At 48.2% G+C, this 21,184-nt stretch overlaps 1 protein-coding gene across 2 annotated transcripts in view; it reads right to left on the bottom strand.

Moving 5' to 3' along the window:
- The window catches only part of SLC6A2 (solute carrier family 6 member 2), a 50,503-nt gene that overhangs the window by 1,928 nt on the left and 27,391 nt on the right, over positions 1-21,184 (bottom strand). The window contains exons 4-14 of one of the 2 annotated variants that reach the window (XM_032255751.1): positions 19,400-19,538; positions 12,544-12,678; positions 10,430-10,533; positions 9,085-9,209; positions 8,070-8,182; positions 6,358-6,486; positions 5,869-5,968; positions 4,806-4,906; positions 4,160-4,327; positions 2,556-2,627; positions 1,509-1,930 (exon numbers count right to left, since the gene is read on the bottom strand). In XM_032255751.1, coding sequence (XP_032111642.1) covers positions 1,907-1,930; positions 2,556-2,627; positions 4,160-4,327; positions 4,806-4,906; positions 5,869-5,968; positions 6,358-6,486; positions 8,070-8,182; positions 9,085-9,209; positions 10,430-10,533; positions 12,544-12,678; positions 19,400-19,538 — 1,210 coding nt within the window. In that variant the 3' untranslated portion in view covers positions 1,509-1,906. Of the gene's footprint in view, positions 1-1,508; positions 1,931-2,555; positions 2,628-4,159; positions 4,328-4,805; positions 4,907-5,868; positions 5,969-6,357; positions 6,487-8,069; positions 8,183-9,084; positions 9,210-10,429; positions 10,534-12,543; positions 12,679-19,399; positions 19,539-21,184 lie in introns of those variants that run through there. The other variant, XM_032255752.1, reaches the window with a different exon arrangement.

Raw genomic sequence — 21,184 nt, 5'->3', positions numbered from 1 at the left:
TGGGTTTCTCACCTGGGAAATTGGGAGACAGAAGCTATAGCCCTGCAGTCCCCACTGGGCAGACGGGAGGTAATGTACGTAAAAGTGCTTTATTACCAAAAAAAAAAAAAAAGGTAACATCTAGGAAGAAGTTAGCCTTCATGGAAGGATTGGAAGTTACCAATGGGGCCCAGACCCCAAGCTGATTGTTCTCCTCCATTCTCAAGCTTCATTGTTCATAGGGCTTCAAGACACCTGCCACCAGTGCTGTCTCAGGCTTTCAGCTGATCTTTTTTACACGGAAGGATTCAAAGTCTCCTGAATTCCCCTTTTTTCCTCTATAGAATGACCTGAGGAGCCTGACCCTGACCCAGCAAGGAAACCTCAGGGCCCTGGGAGACACAACCCTCTCCCTGCCCGACCCTGGTCCCCTCATAACCCTCTTCTCGCAGGATTCACCAGGTTCTGCGACACCCTAGTTTTAGGCAAAGCACCTACTCAACGTGCGAGTGTAGCGGCCTTTTTATTTTTTCCCAAGATTCTGCAACAGGAGCTCCCACAGTCAGAATACAAATCCCTCCAACAAAGGCTTGAGAGACTCTAACCGTAAACAGAACCCCTCCCAAAGATGCCACCAATTGAGCAAAGTAGGAATCACTTCTCTTACTGACCACCACCACCACCACCAGAGGGCACCAAGTGCAAGCTTGTATCAGAAGTGAACCTAGAAACTTTCTCTGAAACCACCAACCTGTCCCATCCACTCATAATAATCTCTAATATTCTCCCCTCCACTTGAGAGAGTATTTCTGCACTGCTTGTCTCACCCTGCCCTCCAAGGTGCCGCATCTAGTGTTTACAGTCAACTCTCCATTTCTCAAGATCCCTGGGTCCACTCCAGGATATTCCCAGGGGGAGGCTGTGCAGGTGTCCAAGAACAAGAAATTAACACAACAGGCTGCCAGGCTGCCTTTGGGCACCCACCTGGCCTTGTGAGGACAGCATGGTGAGAACACACGTGTGGCCTCACTTGGCTCCTGTCTCCATTTCCCCAGGCAGGTCTCAGGAAGTGCAAATGGGTTTCTGGGCTCCCTGTGTCTCACAGAGCAAGAGCAGCATGAAGCCTCAGTAGTCATGGCTTGCCTCGTGGCCTCTACCAGCTTGTCTGATGTAGGCAGCTCCTAGAACTTGCTCACTATGGTTCATTTACCCTCTTCCTCCTGGCCCCCATAGCTCTGGGCCATCTTTTTTGTAATAAAGCACTTTGGACCACCAGAAGCTGGAGGAATGTTCCAGATCACACGCATCAAACTCAGATTGGCCAGAGTGAAAATCAGCTATGAAAGTTTCTACTCCAAATCCCTCAAAGCATCTATCCACTGACTTCATTTTAGGGACAAAAAAAATCTAACTCCTGGACTGAGGCTCAGACACGAGAGGGCTGCCTCAGGTAGGCAAGAAAATGAGGGTCTATGTACCTTTCCCAACCACCCCACTAAACTCAGCCAGACTTCATGTTTGATATTTGCTTTATTGGCGTCTGATCAAAAACCCATCCTCTCTGATTTGGTCAACTAAAAACTTCTATGCCGGAAATCTAAGCAAATGTGATGGGGGTTTCTGACCTCAAGGACCTCGCTTCGGCAGGCTCCCAAAGTAGGAGGGACTTCCCCCAAAACAAAGGGGACGCAACAGAAGCCGTTTTCCTGTTTGCTCCTCTCCTCTGAGCTAACAGCCCCCAGGCCAGATGCACAGAAGGCGAACAAAAACTAGAGCCATGAAATCATCTGTAATTGGTAAAAGAAGAGAAGATCAGAAGGACAGCTTCCAGCAGAGGAATCCCAAGACGGTGTCCGCGGCGGGAGTGAAGCAGCTGGCTGTGATCCGGGCGTTGACATGGGGGTTCCTCCTCCTCCTCCGGGCAGGCTCAGATGGCCAGCCAGTGTTTTGACTGCAGAGAAAGACAGCAAGGACTTGATGACATGGTGGGGACTGATAGGAGCAAGGGCCAGCTGGTGGGGGCAGCAGGAAGCAGAGGAGGCAGAAAAACATCCCCTTCCTTCACGGACTTCAGGGAACATGCAGGTCAATTCCCTAACTGTCACAGCGGCCCCGAAAGGGCAGCAGAACCTCCCCAAAGTTACACGGCAAGCCTGAGGCCATGGGCTCGCAGGGAGCCTCCCTGTCCCCCATCCCTTTGCCCTTTGGCCAATGTGTTAGCCCTGCATGCTCTAATACTTGGCCAAGGTATTGCAGCTCTTCCTTCAAGATAAGGAATTTTCAGCATGGTTGGTGGCACTCCATGACAACAACTCATAGGGGTTAAGCAGAGTGATAGGAAAGACTGGGCATTTGGCATCCCAGGATCAAGGAGCAGAGGGGCAGCCATGGGCTGATAGAAGGCAGAAGATGGTCCCTCTTCTGCTCTGACCCTGACACCACACCCCTGTGGGCTACAACTCACGCTGGGTTTCTGGGTTTTCTGACTGTGAGGTCCAACCTTGGGCAGTGCACAGGAGGGAACAGCCAGGGCCTACCCTTATGATCCCCACCCCAGAGTGTCAGGCTGCACCCACCTGGAACTGTCTGATGTCCCTCTGAGCCACCAGGTGGTGCTCGTTCTCCGGTGTGATGCCATAGGCCAGTCTCTGAAAGGAGGAGGAGAGGAGGCCTCAGCTTGGCCCAGGGATACCTGTCTGGCAACCCAGCTACACCCCCGGCTGAGGGCCACCTGCTATTTGGCCCTGCAGCCTCACGTGGATGGCATTCGTGGTCTGTACAAGACACCTCCAGCCTTGTTTGTGGAGCTGGTCCATTGAGTCATTCATCCAACCAGTGTTTCTTGAGCTGCCTACTGTGGTCAGACATGGGCTAGGCCCTGTGGATCCAGACTTGAAGGAGACCCATGCAGTCTCTACTGTGGGGGAGCTTACAGCTCATGTAAGGGACTGGCAATGAACAAACACACACGTCTTAGACCCAGATTGGAGAAAGTGCAGCAGGGAGAGTGTGGAAGGAGGCCTCTGGTCCTGCAGGGAATCAGGGAAGCCCTCCTGCAGTGGCGGCACTTTCAGGGTCTCAAGCCATGTGTTCTGAACCAACAATTGATCACTGATAGCAGGAAGCCTTCCCCCACCCGAAGTGTAGAGAATAGAAAGCTCAGGTCCCAGTTCCCATGTCTAGAATGAGGTCACTGAACACTGGTCCTCCCAGGGACCCAGAACAGAGGCCCCCCCTGACCTCCAACTTAGGGATTTCACAGACAGGAAACGTATCACAAAGATTGAGGGTGAGGACTGTCCATTGGGCACTCCCTTCCTTGCATTCCGGTGTGGCTCACTGCCTTCCATTTTGTTTACCTGCCCTTCATTAGAATGTGAACTCCATAAGGGCAGGAATTTTTGTCTAGTGCCTCGAATACTGCCCGGATTATATCTGGGTCCCAATAAATACCTTACAAGTGAGTGGATAAAGGAATGAAGGAATGAAATCTTTGTTTTGTAAAGTAAGGATGTGAGTAAGACTATCATTATTAGTTTATGAAAGAAAGGGTATTTGAGTCAAATAGGAATGACATAATTTCAGGATAAAGGGCACTGTTTCCTAAATATTTATATAAATGTGTGTGTGTGTGCGTATATATAAGTACATATGTGTATATATATTTATACACATATATGCAGAATGCATAGAAAGAAAATGTAGTTCAGAAATCTCTGGTTTAGGCTGATCAGATTATTAGGTTCTGGAAAGCAGCAGGTGAGAACCAGGTGGAGCAGATCACAGTGGGCTTGGATGGGGAGAGCTGGGACATCTGGGGAAATGACAAAGCTTAGATGGGGACACGAGAATGAGCTGGGTTCAGGTAGTCTGTCTAATCAATCCTTAGTGAACTCCAGGGCTGAGCTCACCCCCAAGGAACATGTACCGAACACCACTTGTGCCCAGGCACTGTGCTAAGTGTTTCCTTTTTCTTTTCAGGGCATGCAGTATTATCCTCAGGATATAGATGTGGAAACTGAGGCTCATCAGGGTAAATAACCTGGCCAATGAGGTAAATGCATCTGACCCTAGCGTCTGTGTCCTTCTGTCTCCCTTCCCCCACCCAACAGGAATGAGAACCCTCCCGTCCCCCTCAGCCACCTCCCACCCTGTTCCCCTGGGAAGGCCCAGAGCTCACCTCCCAAAGAGAGCCCTGTGTGCTGAGGAGCTTGTAGATGATGTAGATGGGCACCAGGACCATGGAAGACAGGGAGATGCCCCACCCCACCCAGTTGGCCCAGGGCGGGAAGATGTAGTCGTCATAGCTGAGTGGCTTGAAGTTGATGATGCTGACCACGACCACGAACTAGGGATGGGCAGGGAAGGGAGAGAAAGGAAGACAGGGCAGAAGAGAGACAAGCAGGGAAAGAGAGAAGGAGGTGGGAGAGAGGTGGGAGAGAAATGAAGAGCAGTGAGCATCACAGTGAAGGGAGGAAAGAAGGAAGAAGGGAAAGCGGAAGAGTTGGAGAATCAAGAATTCAAGAAGCGAGTGATAATCAAAAGGAGGCAGAGATGGCAGGGAACAAGCAAAGAGGAAGAACAGAAGGTGACTTTGGAGCAGGCATAACAGCCCTCAGGGACCTGGCCCCCGCTCGAGAACCCCCCCATTAAGGTGGATGCCTACCATGTTATCCACAGGGCCAAGCATCCCAAGTGACCCCTCTACATGACTAGGGTCTCTGTATCCCAGAACCTCCCCCCTAAGCAGCAAATATCCCCACCCAGCTCCATCCTGGGCACACCCCGCTCCCCACATGCAGGGCTTCCCGGCAGACACTACACACCAGGAGGAAGGCAGGGCTGACGAACTTCCAGCACAGTCTCCAGTACAGGCCCGGCCTGAACCCCATCATCTGCTGGATGTCATTGCTGAACCTGTCCACTCCTGTGCACACAGAGGATACCCTCAGGGCCCTCAGGCCTGTTACAACGGCCCCCGAGACAGCCAGGGCCGGGTCCTCCCATGAGGTTCTGGCCCCCGGTGGAGAGCAGGGCAGTGGGGCAAACTGCTGACACCCTGGGACTCAGGAGAGTTGGGATGGGCACTTTGTAATGCAGAATGAGGGAGAGGACGAACTCCAGACCAGTATCTCTTTTCATGTGCCACCCCATTTAACTTGTCAGAGGGAAACCTGGGCTCAGAGAGGTGAGGGGATTTGCCCCAGATTCCACAGCCGGTCGGCCTAACTCCAAAGCCCAGCTCTTTCCTCTTGCTTACGCTTGCTCTGAAAATAACAAATACGACTATACATACAGACATTCCCTGACTTCAATCTGATAGCAGAGCCCAGCCTCTTCCATTGATTCTCTCTCTGAGTGGTAGCAGAGAGAGAACAGAACTAACATGTTGGTGTGACACTTGGGGGGAAAAACAAACAATTAACCCATTTAAGGTTTGTAAAATAGTCTCTCAGTTCCCTTCCAGAATAAGTTTTCCAGAAAAAATACAGGATACCCAGTTAAGTTTGAATTTCACATAAATAATGGAAAAAAATTAGTATAAGTATGTCCGATGCAATATTTGGGCTATACTTATACAAAATAATGATTTGTTATTTATCTGAAATTCAAGTTTAACTAGGCAACCTGTGTTGTATTTGCTAAATCTAGCAACCCCTGGTAGAATGAATTGTATGACTTGGGGGTCAGCATTTTCCTAAGGGTTCCTCTTTTAGAAGCTGATGCTGGATACCCTCAGGGGCCTCTGCAGCCTCCTGTTAAGGGTAGGTTCATTCAAAATGAGCCAAGGATTGAGATTTGTTCCCAAGAAGCAACGTGCTGGACTCTGGAATTTTAGGTGGCTGTCCTGGAAATGGCAAGCTGAGGCTTTTCCACACACTCACATACCATAAAACCAGGAAACTCCGATGGCTTCCATGAGGACAGCAAAAAGGATGGAGGTGCCTGCAGCAAAGGTGTCCAGGAGCGTCAGCACATAAATTCCACCCTGGGGCAGGAGAGAATAAGCCTGAGGACCCTTTTGGCCAAACGTGAGCACTGACTGTTGTGTCCATCAAGTCTTACCTGCCCCTGTCCCACTTGCTCAGAACCCTGTTTGAGACCACAGACCGCAGGGGTGTGGTGCTGTTGTAGTTATGGTACAGTCACCTCAGTTCAGCCAATAAAGAGTTAGATGGGTTTCACAGGGACTTTTGCTGCCCCTCAGGTCAATAAATAATTAACAGGGTTGAGTGGAATCCTCAGCATCAGAGATGGAAGAAGACCACCGGGTGGAGGATGCTGAGTCCTGCATTGTTCTCCCTGAGCTCAGCCCCAGTGTTTGACTAAGAATCTGCTCAGAGGCCCCACGTGACCCAGAGCCCAGCCCTTACTCACCTTGGTTATGCAGAACAGGGCGAGAAGGAAGGTGCCGAAGGTGACGCCAAATGTGAAGAGTTTCCGGTGTCGCTTCAGGACCGGGAAGTCGTCTGCCAGGCCCGTGATGATAGCCTCCATGCCTCCCATCTGGAGGGAACCAGGAGGGGTGGGGTGTGGGAATGAGGGTCTCTCTGGACCTCAGTCTCAGGCTCCAGGGTTCCTAGGGCCTTCTGCAGCCCAGGACTCCCGCAGGTTGCCTTGCCTCTCTGGAGAAATCAGCACATCCTGCCTTCCTCCCCATCTTCTCGCCCCATTTCTGTTCTGTTCTCAGGCAAACTCAGAACTCAGAAACTATGTGGGAGAGGGTGAGGGTTAAGTCAGCTCCTGTCTCCCCTACTCAATAGCTACCTGTCTCCTGCCCCCTCACTCAGCCCGAGTGGCTACAGATAAGCTGATAGTGGAGTGAAAGCAGTATAACACCAAATCCCATGTCAATAAAGGTCTCTGGAAACAACTCCTGCAGAAGAGCTGCTAGTGATGAGAACTTCAGACAGTCGTTTTTGATAAGGATTTTGGGCTGCTTTTCTAATGATCGAGCAAAGTGGTCACTTCAAACTCCAGACTCTTAGAGTCTGAAAGGGTCTCGCATCCATTGCTATGAGCAGATTGTTTCCGTATGAGGCCACTGTGAGGGCCAGACAAGTATGAAAGCTACCACCGTCCCCTCCCGTCCCCTCCCCCCCCCTCCCCCCCTCCTCTCCTCTCTTCTTGGCAAACACTGTTAATCAAAATTAGTATTCCTCATTATAAGCCCAGAAGCAGCCTCAAAATCCTTCTTAACACACTGCTCCTGGCAGATCTACCGATTGAAAGCAAAAGGCAGTGGGAGGAAACCCAAATGCCAGCCCTTCCATAGATTTTTTGCAAACTTCCAGGCATGAGGTACTAAGGGCAGACACAGATTTTAAAAGACATCATTAAACCCAGTCTTACATTTGGATATAATAAAAGGATGTAAGAAACTACTGATGTTCAAAGTGTTTTTATTTGTTTGCTTGGGTTTTGAGTTTCGTTTCGTTTTGTTTTTTTAAACTAGATCTCACTCAACCCAGGTTGGAGTGCAGTGATGTAATCATAGCTCACCGCAGCCTCCAACTCCTGGGCTCATGTGACCCTCCCACCTCAGCCTCCTGAGTAGCTAGGGCTTCAGGCGCATACCACCATACTGGGTTTTTTTTTTTTTTTTGTAGAGACAGGGGTCTCCCTATGTTACACAGTCTGGCCTTAAACTCCTGGCCTCAAGCAATCCTCCCACCTCAGCCTTCCACGGCCCTGGGATTATAGGCATGAGCCACCATTCCCGGCTTTTTGATTATTGATGATAAAATACAATGAGAAAATGCCTGTTTAGAGAACAAGACTCTAACTGTGATCCCCTCTGAATCATTTCCCCGCCTGCAAGAGGACGGCGTAGGGCTGGCTTATCTGAAGTCTCTTCTCATCTGAATTTCCAAGATACCAAAGGGGTTCCTATGGCTCTTGGCTTTGGCCTAAGTCTTATCTTTTTGAGTCAGGACTCACTTTTTTTGTCTACATTTAAATAGGGCCTTCTGAAAACAACTATTAACCAGGTGTTTGAATAGTGGGAACTTCAGGCCCAGCACTGTGTGTTGGGGGAGGGGTCAGGGCCAGGAGGGTGGGGGACAGGTATCTTGAGCAGGGTCACTTACTGAGCTGTCAAGGCCCAGCGCCAGGAGCATGACGAAAAACACGATAGCCCAGAATGTAGATCCAGACAGGGTAGAAATGGCTTCTGGATACAGGATGAACACTAGGCCAGCTCCTGTAAGAAACATCAAGGACCTCATCAATGGCTGAAACGATTGGTCTGAGCTGCACGTGGTAGGGGAGCATCTGGGAGCCCAATTGGTCAGTCATGTGTGGGTGGAGCAGAACACAGGTCTAGAGATAACAGATGAAGTCCGCATGAACTTACAGCTTACCTGTGCATTGGAGAAGTTGCCCCCAACAGCCAGGCTGGAGAGCAGTTTTCTGCCTGGTAAGCTACAGACTACACGCTGCATACCCCACCACCTATACTCTACAAGGCATTCACTCTTACTCACAAAAGCTTGGGGTCCTCAGAATGCATTAGAGGTAGCCCTTCCCCAGGTCTCAGCTTCTTTGTGGCCATAAAGATTTGGGAAGCTGCAGGGAAGGACACAAGCTCCAGAGCTGGATCGACTGGGGTGTGAACACTATTGTACTGATCACCCCATTTCCTTACCTCCCTATAGCTTGTCCCACTGGTATGTATTCATCGAACTCTGTCATGTAACAAAGACACATTGCTCACCAGCTGGATGATGCCAGACAACTTATTTGGCTTGAGTCTCAGTCTTCTCATCTGTAAAGTGAGTCTACTGACACTTGCCTGGCAGCCTTGTGAGAACTAAGTGGAGGTATGTCAAGTGCTTAGCCCAGGACTGGTACAGAGAGGACATTCCAAAATCTCTTCTTCCCAGCCTGACTCAGAGGAAGGTTCTGCTACATACGTGGGGCCTGGGACTGCCTGAAATTCTCACTAATAACCTCAAGGGAAAGTCAATCACATGAGTGGTTTGGATACCTCCACAGACAGCCTAGCGGTCCTACAGTCAAAGGCAGAGCCATGCAGCCAAGAATAAGGCGGGCTTCTCAGCTCCCTCCACAGTGAGCTGGGGCCCAGGTGGGCTGCCCACCCACCTTCTGTGGCCACATCCTCAATGTTGACCTTGTGTTCATGGGCCATGTAACCAAGGATGGAGAAGATGGCAAACCCAGAGACGAAGCTGGTGATGCAATTGATGCTGCTGGTCAGCAGGGCGTCCCTGGGGGAAGAAGCACAACGAGGTCAAGCTCCTTGACACTCTCAATCCTGTGCATTGATTGCTGGGCCAGTTATAGAACCTGAAGCCTGGCCCCAGCCTCAAAGGCCATGGCCCCTTTAGTAGCTCCTGCTGCCACATGGATCCAGGGCCCCACCATCACTGGCACAGGAAGTAGGCTAACCACATATGGACAGAACAGTCCGATACCAGAGTCTACTGGCAAACTCCTGCCAGGAAATTGAGTCACCAGCCTCCTTCAACAAACCTTCCATGGCTGCTTCCCAGTGCCTTCCAACTCCTCATCCTGTCATTCAAGAGCTTTGCTAAGAAGACCCAACCTTCCTTATAGATTTCTCTTCCATGACTCCCAAGGTGTACTCTGAACAGTACAACTGTGAACTCTGAATAGTGAATTGAAACCAGTCAATTCACTGGTCCATAAACAAGCCACCTCCCTGTATTTGGCTGTGTTGTCCCCCTTCTCCCATAGTGTGTGCTGTCCACTCCACATCTGCCTAGCGTAATCCTAACTATCCTCCAAGGTTCATCTCAAATTCACCTCCATGCACGGCTTGTTTTCTATCAGGGGACTGATAACCCCATTTCCTTACCTCCCTATAGCCTGTCCCACTGGTATGCATTCATCGGACTCTGTCATGTACCAAAGACACTATGATTCTGCCTTAAGCCTTGGATGGAATGTAATGGAAGTGAACCCAAATTTGTGCCCATGCCTGAAGTCCCCACAGCACTGGGCCAACAGGAGGCAGCATTGAGTGCTTCCTGAATTGAGCTAGGTCATGGTCCTCTGAGTCTCAGTCTGCCCTACAATCTCACCTCGCATCTTGCCAGGCCCTCAGCAGCAGGGATATTCTACCCCTGCCTGCCTGGGCATCTGATGGACAGAGTCAGGCAATGCTGTCCACACTGAAATCTGCACAGTTCTCCTCTGTCCCAGCTACCCATCTCCCAGTGTTGGTGACCTCAGCTTTCCCAGTTCCACACCTCACTTCCGTTTAAGAGGCATCCTGAAATGAAACGTGGTCATTGGGACCCTCAGAGGCCACGTCACAGTTTATAGAATGCCCAGGGTGGTCCACAAGAAGAAAATGTGGCTTGCCCAGGGAGAGCTGGCTTCCAGATAAGAACCCTCTCTGCCACCCATGCAAGGGTCAGCCCCCAGGACTGAGAGCGTCCCAGAGTTCTGAGAAAGGTCTTACCTGTAACAGTTGTTGTCAAATTTGTTGTAACTGGCAAATGCAATCAACACTCCAAATCCAGCCCCCAAGGAAAAAAATATCTGAGTTGCAGCATCAATCCATACCTGAAACCAGCAGATAAAAGCCATCAGCCTCTGCTTCCTATCCCATGGGACCACCTCACTGTTCCATAAGGGCTGAGAAACCCTGGGGATGCTCTGAGACCAGAGGAAGTATGGTTTAAACTACAGATGGGCAGCCTTGGCAACTCCCTCCCCTGCATCCTGTACAAAACAACTGCAGAGAGAGGCTGGGCCTCTCTAGCAACTCCCAGCCTTGGGTAGCAGCTGTGAGTGAGCTGAGCCTATAGGAACTCATTCACTCAACTTCATGCCCTGATTTTCAAAGAAAATTAACAATACTAAAAGTTTTAGGCTAGAGTGTGAATGGGCAAGAACAGAGGGTTATGGCCATCTTAGGAGTTACAGAGGTGGCATTTTTAGAAGGGGAGGACCATTCCTAGTAGGCTTCTACAAGCCATAGACAATGGTGACAACTTGGGGGCCAATGGAGCTTACTTATTCCATCCTTTGGGTGATAAAAGCACATGGCTGGAAGCCTGGACATCTGAATTACTTTACGACTTCTATTCCTCATGTTCTAGCCCTGGTCAAGTTCACTTCTCTCTGTTTTCTCATTTGTGTAATGGGGATAATTCTACTTCACCACTCAGACTAAGAGCTGCAATTCAGATTTTTTTTTTTTTTAAGTGGAGTCTCACTCTGTCACCCAGGTTGGAGTGCAGTGGTGTGATCTTGGTTCACTGCAACCTCTGCCCCCTGGGTTCTAGCAATTCTCCCACTTTAGCCTCCTGAATAGCTGGGATTACACTAGAGCGCCACCATGCCCTGCTAATATTTGTATTTTTAGTAGAGACGGGGTTTCACCATGTTGGCCAGGCTTGTCTTGAACTCCTGACTTCAAGTGATCTGCCAGCCTCGGCCTCCCAAAGTGCTGGGATTACAGGCGTGAGCCACGTGCCCAGCCTTCCAATTCAGATTTGAGAGATGTCTATCATCTCCCCACTGGTACTGGTCCAGACTTCCCCAGCTGTGCAAACAGAGGGCAGCACCATCTGATGAGGGAAGACGGATCTGCTCCTTGAGACTGCACTGAGGGCTTAGTTTCTACACATCTAAAACGTTTGGCATCAACAGTCATGGCACAAAAAGAAGTCTGACTTGTTTTGCAATTTACAAGGCTGATTCATGCCTTATGTTCTATTATCTTTCTGGCAGCTACTACAAAAATTGGTTTTCTCTTGGTTACTAGTCCGCAACATTGCAGTGTGTTGGGGCATTACAACCATGGAGATGCATATTGGGATGCATCTTTCCCAATCCTGTGCTGCTGGGGCCTTCCAGAATTATTATGGGTTGAAATAAAGAAGCCCTGGAGAATTGAAAGACAGTATGTTAAGGTGTTCTCACTGAGGGGCGCTGCAAGAGGGGGCTGGAAGTAATCTCAGCAGTTACCTGAAAGTGCTCAAGGTAATGAGTACCTCTATGATTGTCCCTGCTTTCACCCTCACTGCTCTGCACTGGACTCCACTACCAGATTCACCCACTTTCACCATAATTTGAGCCTTTGGACAGGGGCAGTGGTTGGCTGAGGGTGTTGGGGAAGAGGGTTGGAAGAGCCTCCCTGAGGGCTGAATCTATCCTTATGCTGACATCACAGGATTGTGGTAAAGATCAGGTTTGGGGATCACAGAGTAGAAAGAGGGCAGGGGGTGGCTAGGGTGAGCGAGGGAGCCGTGGCCACAGGATAGGAGCAAGGACCCAGGACATCATGTCCTCTTCACAGGGCATTGCTCTCCTCAAAGAGTAGTTTGTGAAGGCCGCCAGATGAAACCACAGAATCCCAGGCCTCCAGAGGTGGGTGGGCTTATGGAGACTGTCAGGTGCAATTCTGCACTGTCAAATGGGGAAGCTGCAGCTCAGACATGGAAGGATCCTGTCCAAGGCTACGCTGTACGTTTGTGGCAGAGCTGGGACCAGATTTTCCGTTATCACCTGCTCCTGAAAGCCCTCCCACAAGCCTGGCCCAAGGCCGGGTGGTCACTGAGCACTAACCGTGGCCTCTTTCAGGCGGTAGAAGTCGATGTGCAGGTAGGCATTGATGCCATTGGAGGCGCCGGGCAGGGTGACACCGTGGACCAGGAGCACGAACAGCACGAAGTAAGGCAGCGTGGCTGTGATCCACACAACCTGGGCAATGGATAAGTTTGGGTGAGAGCCTCGCTCTGGCCCCAACCCCATGGGGCGCTGGTGGGGCACAGAGCCCTTTCCCAATGAGCCAGTCATGCTCTTTCCCACCTTCCTTCACTCAAGGCACATGCTGCAGGTTCCAGCTCTAGGCAAGGGCCTGATCCAGAATCCAGGGCTAGAACAGGAAACAGACACAGGGCCCACTCTAGAGAAGCTCAGAACCCAGGGCGAGAGTCAGCCACACTGGGGATAGCACCATGATGGAAACCAAGGGCACCGAGGGCAAAGACTAGGTTCTCATAGCACCGGATGCCACCTCATCTACAAAGCCACCTCTCCTGACTCCTTCAGGGAAAGACTCCTGACTCCATAAAATGAAGAGTTTTCCCATAGATAGAGCTCTCTCAAGGAAAAGAGCCTAGAGAAGCGGTGAGGTACGTGTCACGGAAGTTATGCAACTGTTACTATGAATATAGGCATTGGCAAAGGATTGCTTAGATCAAGGTGTGACTCATGGACCAGGAAGAACTAAGTACACCCACCTTGTGCTCTCCCCTTTCCCCATCAGTCTTGTGTCCATCACACCATTGCTACTGGTTGCTGCATGCACCTATCTGACTGGCAAGATATTTAGAAATCTCAGTCTCTCTCTCTCTCTCTCCTCTCTTTTTCTCTGTCTCCATCTTCCCTCCCTCTTCTCCCTCTCCTCCACTCTCTCCCTTTTGTTTACCTCTTCCTCTTTTTCTTTACCCTCCTTTAAGCATATTTTCTTTCCTAAGCACATTGCCCAGGAAGGGATGTGGCTGGGAAGAAAGCAGAACCTCTGACCATTCTTCATCTTGGTGGGAACAGATGTGGGACACAGGCGACATATCTTGTTCAGAAATACACGAAAGAAGTGATTACTCCAGACTAAAAAAGACACCCCATCCCCTTGCCCAGGTCGGAGGAACAGAAAAGAAAGGTAGGTACAGGGACGCGGGTGTTATGTGGATTTTTTGCTGTTCCTTCTCACCCTTGGCTACACATTCAAATACTCTGGGGGAAGTTATAGGTAAAAATGTTAAAGCTCAGATCCCATTGTTGGAGTTACTGATTTAGTTGGTCTGGGGTGGGCCTGAAATGCAGCATTTTTTTTAAAGCTCCCCAGGTGATAAAATTGTGCAGCCAAGGTGAGAATCACTACTCTAGGGAGACATAGTCATAGGTAGCCTTGCAGAAAGAATGCTGTGCCCCAAGTAAAAATACCTGGCTAAGGTTAAGGCAGTCAGACCCAAGGAGAACTCAGCTGAAACATGAAAAGGGCTATAGCTTAAATGCTAGATGGTTCCACACCCCCAAAGCTCTGGAACTGTGTATCCCTAAGAATCTTCACACATCCCTAAGGAGAGAGTGGAAACCTGGAAACATGAAAGTTCTTTGCCAGGCTAAAAAGAGGTGGGTGCTAAACAAAAATGGAGATATAGAAAATAAAGCCATATGTTTTTCATACTTATGTTTAAGGATGGGGATTTATCCTCTTTTTTTTTACTTGTCTTTCCCACTAGATCATGGCCCACTTAGAAATAAAATCCTATATTTTTTCAAACTTGTATCCCAGCACCTGGCATATGTGAATCCTAATACATGTTTATTGTATGAATGATTGGATGGTGTTGTGGATGAATGACTGGATTGTTAGGTAAATGGATGGATGAATGATGGGATGGTTGGACTATGATTGAGTAGATGGTTAAAAGGATGGATAAGATGATTAGGTGGGTGGATCGTTGAGTAGATGGATGGATGAGTGGGTGGGTGATAAATCAGAGAGTTAGTGGGTGACTAAGTCAAAGAAGAAATGCATGAGCAAGTAAAAGAATAACTGAGTCAGCACAGGAATGAGTAAATGCATAGTGGCAGTCACATCTGGGCTTAGAAGGAATCGGGCAGGAAAGCCTCCTCTGTTTCATGTTATCCACTTGTCTCTCCACTCCCTTGTTCTAGGAAGGTCTTTGTGGAAATGGGATTTCCACTTGTTTTCTTTCAGGGAGGCAAGAACAGGAAGGACAAATTGCATAACAAATAAGGAGGGAAACATGCATTGGAAAGTGAAGCTGTTGCATGTGGGTGACCTTATGTTAATAAATCTTGGAATGGGTCCCCTGAACTGAGATGAATAGGTCTAAGCCCTTGGCAAAAGGTACAAGGAGGAGCTCTCACATTTCCTTGTAATTAGTCCTAATGGCTCTAGTCTCTTAACACTCATGTCAATAGCTGCAGCCCAGGTGCAATGCCCAGCCCAGCAAACCAGGTGAGACCACACTCCTCCCATCAGAAAACACTATCTTGACTTCTGACTCTAAGGAATCTCCCATGAGGCCTGGAGGTGGCCCTGCATTGGCCATGTTTGATGGCCATGGATGCAATTTCCCTAAGGAATACATTAGGACATGACTGATCTGAAACCCTGACTATAGTCAAGCATCAAGAAAGCAGGAAACTTGTTTTGTCTGTGCCCATGTATTCAAAGCTAGACCATTTGAGTCTTGTTGAAGATTCTCAGAATTGACAGCAGGTGTTCAGCTGCCTAAGATCTTGTGTTGAAAAGGAGATTCCTGGATCTTTGGCCAACAGTTCACTCATGCTCACATGGGCCCTGAATGCACAATGGGTAAACAGAAGAAAGGCTTGGGCTCTATCATCTCTACCACAGGCTTCTCAGCTCTCAGAATTTCAACTTGCAACACAGCTCTGGCCATGAAAAGCTAGACTTGGTCCAATTTTGACCACAAGATGAAGAATGTTATGAGCAGCACATTAGTCTTACAAGTGTCCTTAATCCCTAAGGGAGGTCACTGCTTTCTATCACTTTAAATCTATACCTGCTGGTGTTTCTATGGATAATTTGTGTGGTTCCAGGGTACCAAATTCAAACCAATTGCTCATAATCAAAATGAGGAAGATCTTGGCTCCATAAAAGAAAGAGCTTTCAAATTGGTAGAGCTCTCTCGAGGGAAAGAACTACCCAGGATGGTGGTGAGGTGCTTGTCACTGAAGTTGTGCAAGCCTGAATTCAGGCATCAAGCAAAGGGCTGCCTAGATCAAGGTGAGGTCCATAGACCAGCAGCATCAGCTTCACCTAGGAGCTTGTCAGGAATGCAAATTCTCACATCATCCCCACTGAATCAGACTCTCTCAAGGAGGGACCCAGGAATCTGAATTTTAGCAAGACCTCTCGGTGATTCTTATATGCATGAGAGTTTGAAAAACGCTGCCAAGGAACTACTCTAAGGTTGACTCGAACCCAGAGATGATAAATGTCCATGCTTTACCACTGTAACTCTGCATTAATTTAACCTTTACTGATTTAGAATCTGTGATCCTCTGAACTGAGTTTTAGGGAAATTTTCACTAATAAAAAAAAGACATAATTTCAAAAAGAAGGATTTACGGGATATAGGGTATGCACTGATGTTACTGAGAAAAACCCAAAACTACAATTAGTATATGCCTCACTCATATGTGAATGATGCTGTTCATTATAATTGAGTCCAAGCAAGTCACTAAAGCAAGCCAGGACCAGCACAGCCTTCACTTGCCAAGACCAGAGGTATGAACATTTGCAATTCATTTGATGCCAGCTCTGAGGCTATGGAAGCCTGCTAAGGAAAGCTCAGTGTCCTGTGCCAGGTTCAGTCTGGAAAGAAATAAGCAACCCTCTTGGTTTTCTCATACGCCAGCTTATAAAAGCAATTAACTTCGGGGCACAGGAATGTCCTCAGTGAAGCTCTGCATTCTAGAAACCTCCTCTCCATAGACTGCCTATGGCATGTCTGTTAGTGGTCAGAACACTGAGGGACTTATGCAAAATGTGGGCTATGGCTTCGGAGGACACACGCAGAGGGGACTCATATTCCTCTCTCATCGTGTTTCTACATGGGGGACTTTTCTAGTGTAACACCCAGGTTCACCCCTCATTACCTTCTCTGAAGGTACATTTTGGAAAGAACTGAGCATGCTCAGCTCCACTATTCCTGGTCTCTCTCGCATCAGCCTGCGTGCAGACAACATATACTCCCCTCTAGCCAAGAGCTAAACTAGATGGAGGAAGCTCTACCCTCTTTGGTGATGGCTGTGGGGAACCTAATCTTGGGGTGCAATATTAGAAGTCTGTGGTGGCCCTGTGCCAAGGCCAGAAGCAGTATAAAGCTCATACATCCTCTGCAATTCACAGGAGTGGGCCCTGTCTCCCCTCAAGGCCTCTGTCTGTGCCTGCAGAGGCCAAGACAGCCCTGCTCCTAGTACCCAGGAAAGGCGCAGAGAGTGCTAGGTAAGGCTGGCCTGGGGCTTCCACATCTTCACCACTTTGCTCATGTAGTTTCTTCCACTGAGAATCCCTTCCCTCCCTCCCACCTCTACCTGTGACTGACCTTACAGACCCAGCTTGAATGCCACCTTCCCTATGGTCTTTGGAGATACTTTCAGTTGAAAGAGCTTCCTTTCTCCACTAATGCAGCATCTCACACTTTTTGACCATGACTCATGCTAAGAAATGCCTTCAATATCAAGACAAACTACACATAAACTTACAGACTGCTGTAACAGAAACAAAATTCCAAGAGACAGCTCTTACTTTAATATGTGCGATGATATCTTATTATCTAGACTTTTTCGTTTTTAAAAAGTGTATGTGATGACCCATTAAGCTGATTTAATGACAGTTTTTAAACCTACAGTTTGTATTTCTATTGAAATGTAACCTGACTTCTGGATGTGAAATTATCTCCAAGGTAAAGTTAAGCTTAAAAAAAGCAAGATATATAATAGTGCACATAGTTTGTGACCACTGGGTTTTATTAAATGGGGACACACACATATGTCTCTGGACAGAGATCCAAGAAGCTGGTGACATTGGCTGACCCATAACCTGCCTACAATATGCATAGACTAAAGCAATTGAAGAAGGAACCTGTCTTATTCTTGCATCACTAGTACTAGCATCAAGCCTGGTACATAGTAGGTGTCCATAAATGGTTGTATATGTTGAATTAAATTCAAAGAACACTTAATGAAGTTCCCCAAACTTATATACCCACCCATCATTCAATCACCCAATAAATATTTACTGAAGACCTACTAGGTGTCAGGCATCAGAATGGTAGTGGTCCTATCCTGGCTTTTCTCCACCTTAGACTTTCTCCAAGCCTTAGTTTGCATTTTGTTTCTGTGCTTTCTTAGAGTGGACACTGTGTCCCCAACATGCTGGTAGGAAGTTCCACCTCCATTTCTTGATAGATTTCATACCTACCAGCTGCTGCTTCCCTGCTACTGTCTTTGTTCCCAATGGCATGACCAAAAACTCCAGGAGTATCAGAGAGAACTCTAGTGCACACCTCCTTTCCAAAATCAGTTGCCTACTGAGGTTTCTCCAAAATTTACACCCACCTGATTAAGATAGACCGTTGTGTTGTGGCCCCCAATGAACTCACACCTGTGTGTAATTCCCTCCCACACGGATACTGGGTTTTACTACAACACTTGTTTTGGCCACTGGGACAATAGCAAGAATGATGCAAGCAGAGACTGGAAGAGCTACTTGTACATCATTGGGACTTGTCTGCCTGGGACATGTTTTTGGAACTCAGCCACGATGCTGTGAGAAGCCCATGCACCATAGAAAGGCTTTGTGAAAACATCCCAAGATGCTCTAGTTGGCAGCTCCAACTTAGCTCCCAGCCAGCACCAACTGCTAGGAGTGTGTATGCACCATCTAGAATATTCAGCCCAGCCAAGCCCCCAGATATGTAGTCCAGGGTATATCACATGGAGCAGAAGAACCACCCAGCTGATCCCAGTCAACCCATAGAATTGTGAGAGACAATAAAATGGTTGTTATTTTGAGTCACTACATTTAGGGGTGGTTTGTTACAGAGCACTAGCTAACCAGAACACTGGAAAGAACATTTCCCATCCACATCCTCTTTAATGCAGTCAAGCTGCTAAATAGACCCTGTAGAGCCCAAATGGGGTTGTTGTTCCCATGATATCACTTGGGCTAAAAATCAATAGGAGCCATTTCCTGAATATTCCCCACCCTGAAAGGCTGGCTACAGGGGGACAGTGTCACCCAAGTTTAGAATACTAACTCTGCACTGGCTCTCATTGGTCATCTAAACGTATGCTCTTCTCTCCAAGACACCTGGAACCCTGAGGGCACTTACCTCTGTATCCGAGGAAACACAAAACCCAGCTTACATCTGGATATCTTCTAGAGCATTCTTTTTTTTTTTCTCAAAAATTCAGAGGGGGATTTATTGATCTTATGGTAAAGCAAATAGTCATATTCCAGAGTAGCATGCAACATTTGCATGAAGATTTAGGTCGAGATCCCAGATTTATCAAGGGCATGTTGATGGCATCTCTAGGCTTTGTCCTGAGGCCTTTGGGAATACCCAAGTCCCTGGTCTCTGGTATTAGGGAAGCTTTGGCAGGAAAATATGAGGCACTGTGATCCACTTATACCCCTTCAACCTATTGTTGGGGAGACAGACTTGGGGAAGAGAAGGGAGAGGAAGGGAAGGCATTTGTCCAAGTCAGTGGCAGAACTGGGGCTTGAACACAGGCTTTGCACTTCCAGCTCCATCTTTTTTGTTCACCAGCTACATAATTATTGCTAGAAATAATCACACACACCCCCAAGGTTGATCTCCCAACTGAAAGAGAAACAAAGAGATATTACCTTTCCCGATGTCTTCACCCCTTTCCAGAGGCTAAAATACAAGACGATGACGACGATCATCAGACACAGCAAGAGCTGCCACTGGGGCAGGCCGATGTCATGAATCCCGCTGCTCTCGTGAAGGTGCAGGACACCACGCCTGCCCAGAGGGGAGGGGAGGGGACCAGAGTAAAAGGCTTTAGGGAGGATGACAGAGGCCATGACCACAGGCCAGTCCCTGCAAATGCACGCTGATGGAAACAGGACCTGACCACTCTCCCCTAACTCGGGTGCTCCAGCCACTGCCATGCACCACATGGGTCTGCCCCTGGTCAGCCATGGCCTGTGCCCTTGACTGCTCTGTCCTAGGAGAGGCAAATAATCTGGGGAGATTCCAAGCTCATGGTTGCTTTTAACAGACAAAAATCTCTTAAGTGCCTATTGCTTGCCTGGCCATGCAGAAATAAATAGGGAAGGTTCCTACCTTCAGAGAACTCACACTGTAAAGAGCAGTTCTTAGCAGGAGGGAGGACTATTTTGCCCCTGACCCCCACCCCAGAGGATGTTTGGCAATGTCTGAATGCTTTTTATTGTCATGACTTGAGGAGAGGTGGCATTACTGGCATAGAGACTATGGGCGCCGCCAGACATGCTGCTGTGTACAGGACAGTCTCCAATAACGAAGAATGATCCCACCCAAAGGGTCTATATTGCTGAATCTGAGAATCCCTGGTCTAGAGACTGAGACAAAAGTGAAAATTTCTTCTATTGAGGAACAGCTACTAAAGCTAAAAGTATGCTTATCCTGTGCCCTAGGTATTCAATAGAAAATTGTACATATGTTCACCAAAAGACATGCTCTAGAATGTTTATGGCCGCATTATTCATAATAACCCCAAATCATAAAGTACTCAAACATCCATCAACAGTGGAATAGATAAATTAGGATATATTTATAAAGTGGAGTATTTTTTTTTTTTTTTGAGACAGGCCTCACTCTGTCACCCAGGCTGGAGTTCAGTGGCACCATCATGGCTCACTGCAGGCTCAATCTCCCCAGGCTCAGGTGATCCTCCCACCTTGGCCTCCCAAGTAGCTGGGAATTAGGTGTGCATCGCCATGTCCGGCTAATTTTTATATTCTTTTGGTAGAGACTGGGTTTCTCCTTGTTACCCAGACTTTCTCAAACTCCTGGGCTCAGGTGATCCAACTGCCCCAGTCTCTCAAAGTGCTGCGATTACAGATGTGAGCCACTGCGCCTGGCCTAAGGGAAGTATTATACAGCAATTACCCCTAGAGGGATGGCTTTCACACACAATGCTGAGAGAAGGAAGTCAAATCCAGAAGAGCGCTTCTGTCTGACTCTAGCCATATAAAATTCAGCAGGCAAAACCGACTTAAAAGATTAGAAGTCAGGAGAGGTGTACCCTGGGTTGGGGATGAGGGTGTCACTGACTGGAAGAGGGCAGGATAGGGACTCCAGGACATTCAACATGCTCTTCCCTGAGCTGGCTAAGGTTACTGGCTGCGTTCAGTAGGTAACATTTTCTGAGCTGCCACTTGATGATAGTCACTCCTTTGTAATATGTTAGCCATCAATAAAGTGTTGCCTTTTTTTTTTTTTTGAGACAAAGTTTTGCTCTTGTTGCCCAGGCTGGAGTGCAATGGCCTGATCTCTGCTCACTGTGACCTCCACGTCCCAGGTTCAAGTGATTCTTCTGCCTCAGCCTCCCGAGTAGATGGGATTACAGATGCCCACCATCACACCCTCCTAATTTTTTGTATTTTTTTTTTTTTTTTTTTTTT

The sequence above is a fragment of the Sapajus apella genome, unplaced genomic scaffold (genome assembly GCF_009761245.1).
Source record: "Sapajus apella isolate SASKATOON/1434 unplaced genomic scaffold, GSC_monkey_1.0 scaffold90, whole genome shotgun sequence".
In the NCBI taxonomy this organism is placed as follows: Eukaryota; Metazoa; Chordata; class Mammalia; order Primates; family Cebidae; genus Sapajus; species Sapajus apella.
The sequence above is the reverse complement of the archived record's forward strand: the minus strand, read 5'-3'. Positions and strand labels throughout refer to the sequence as shown.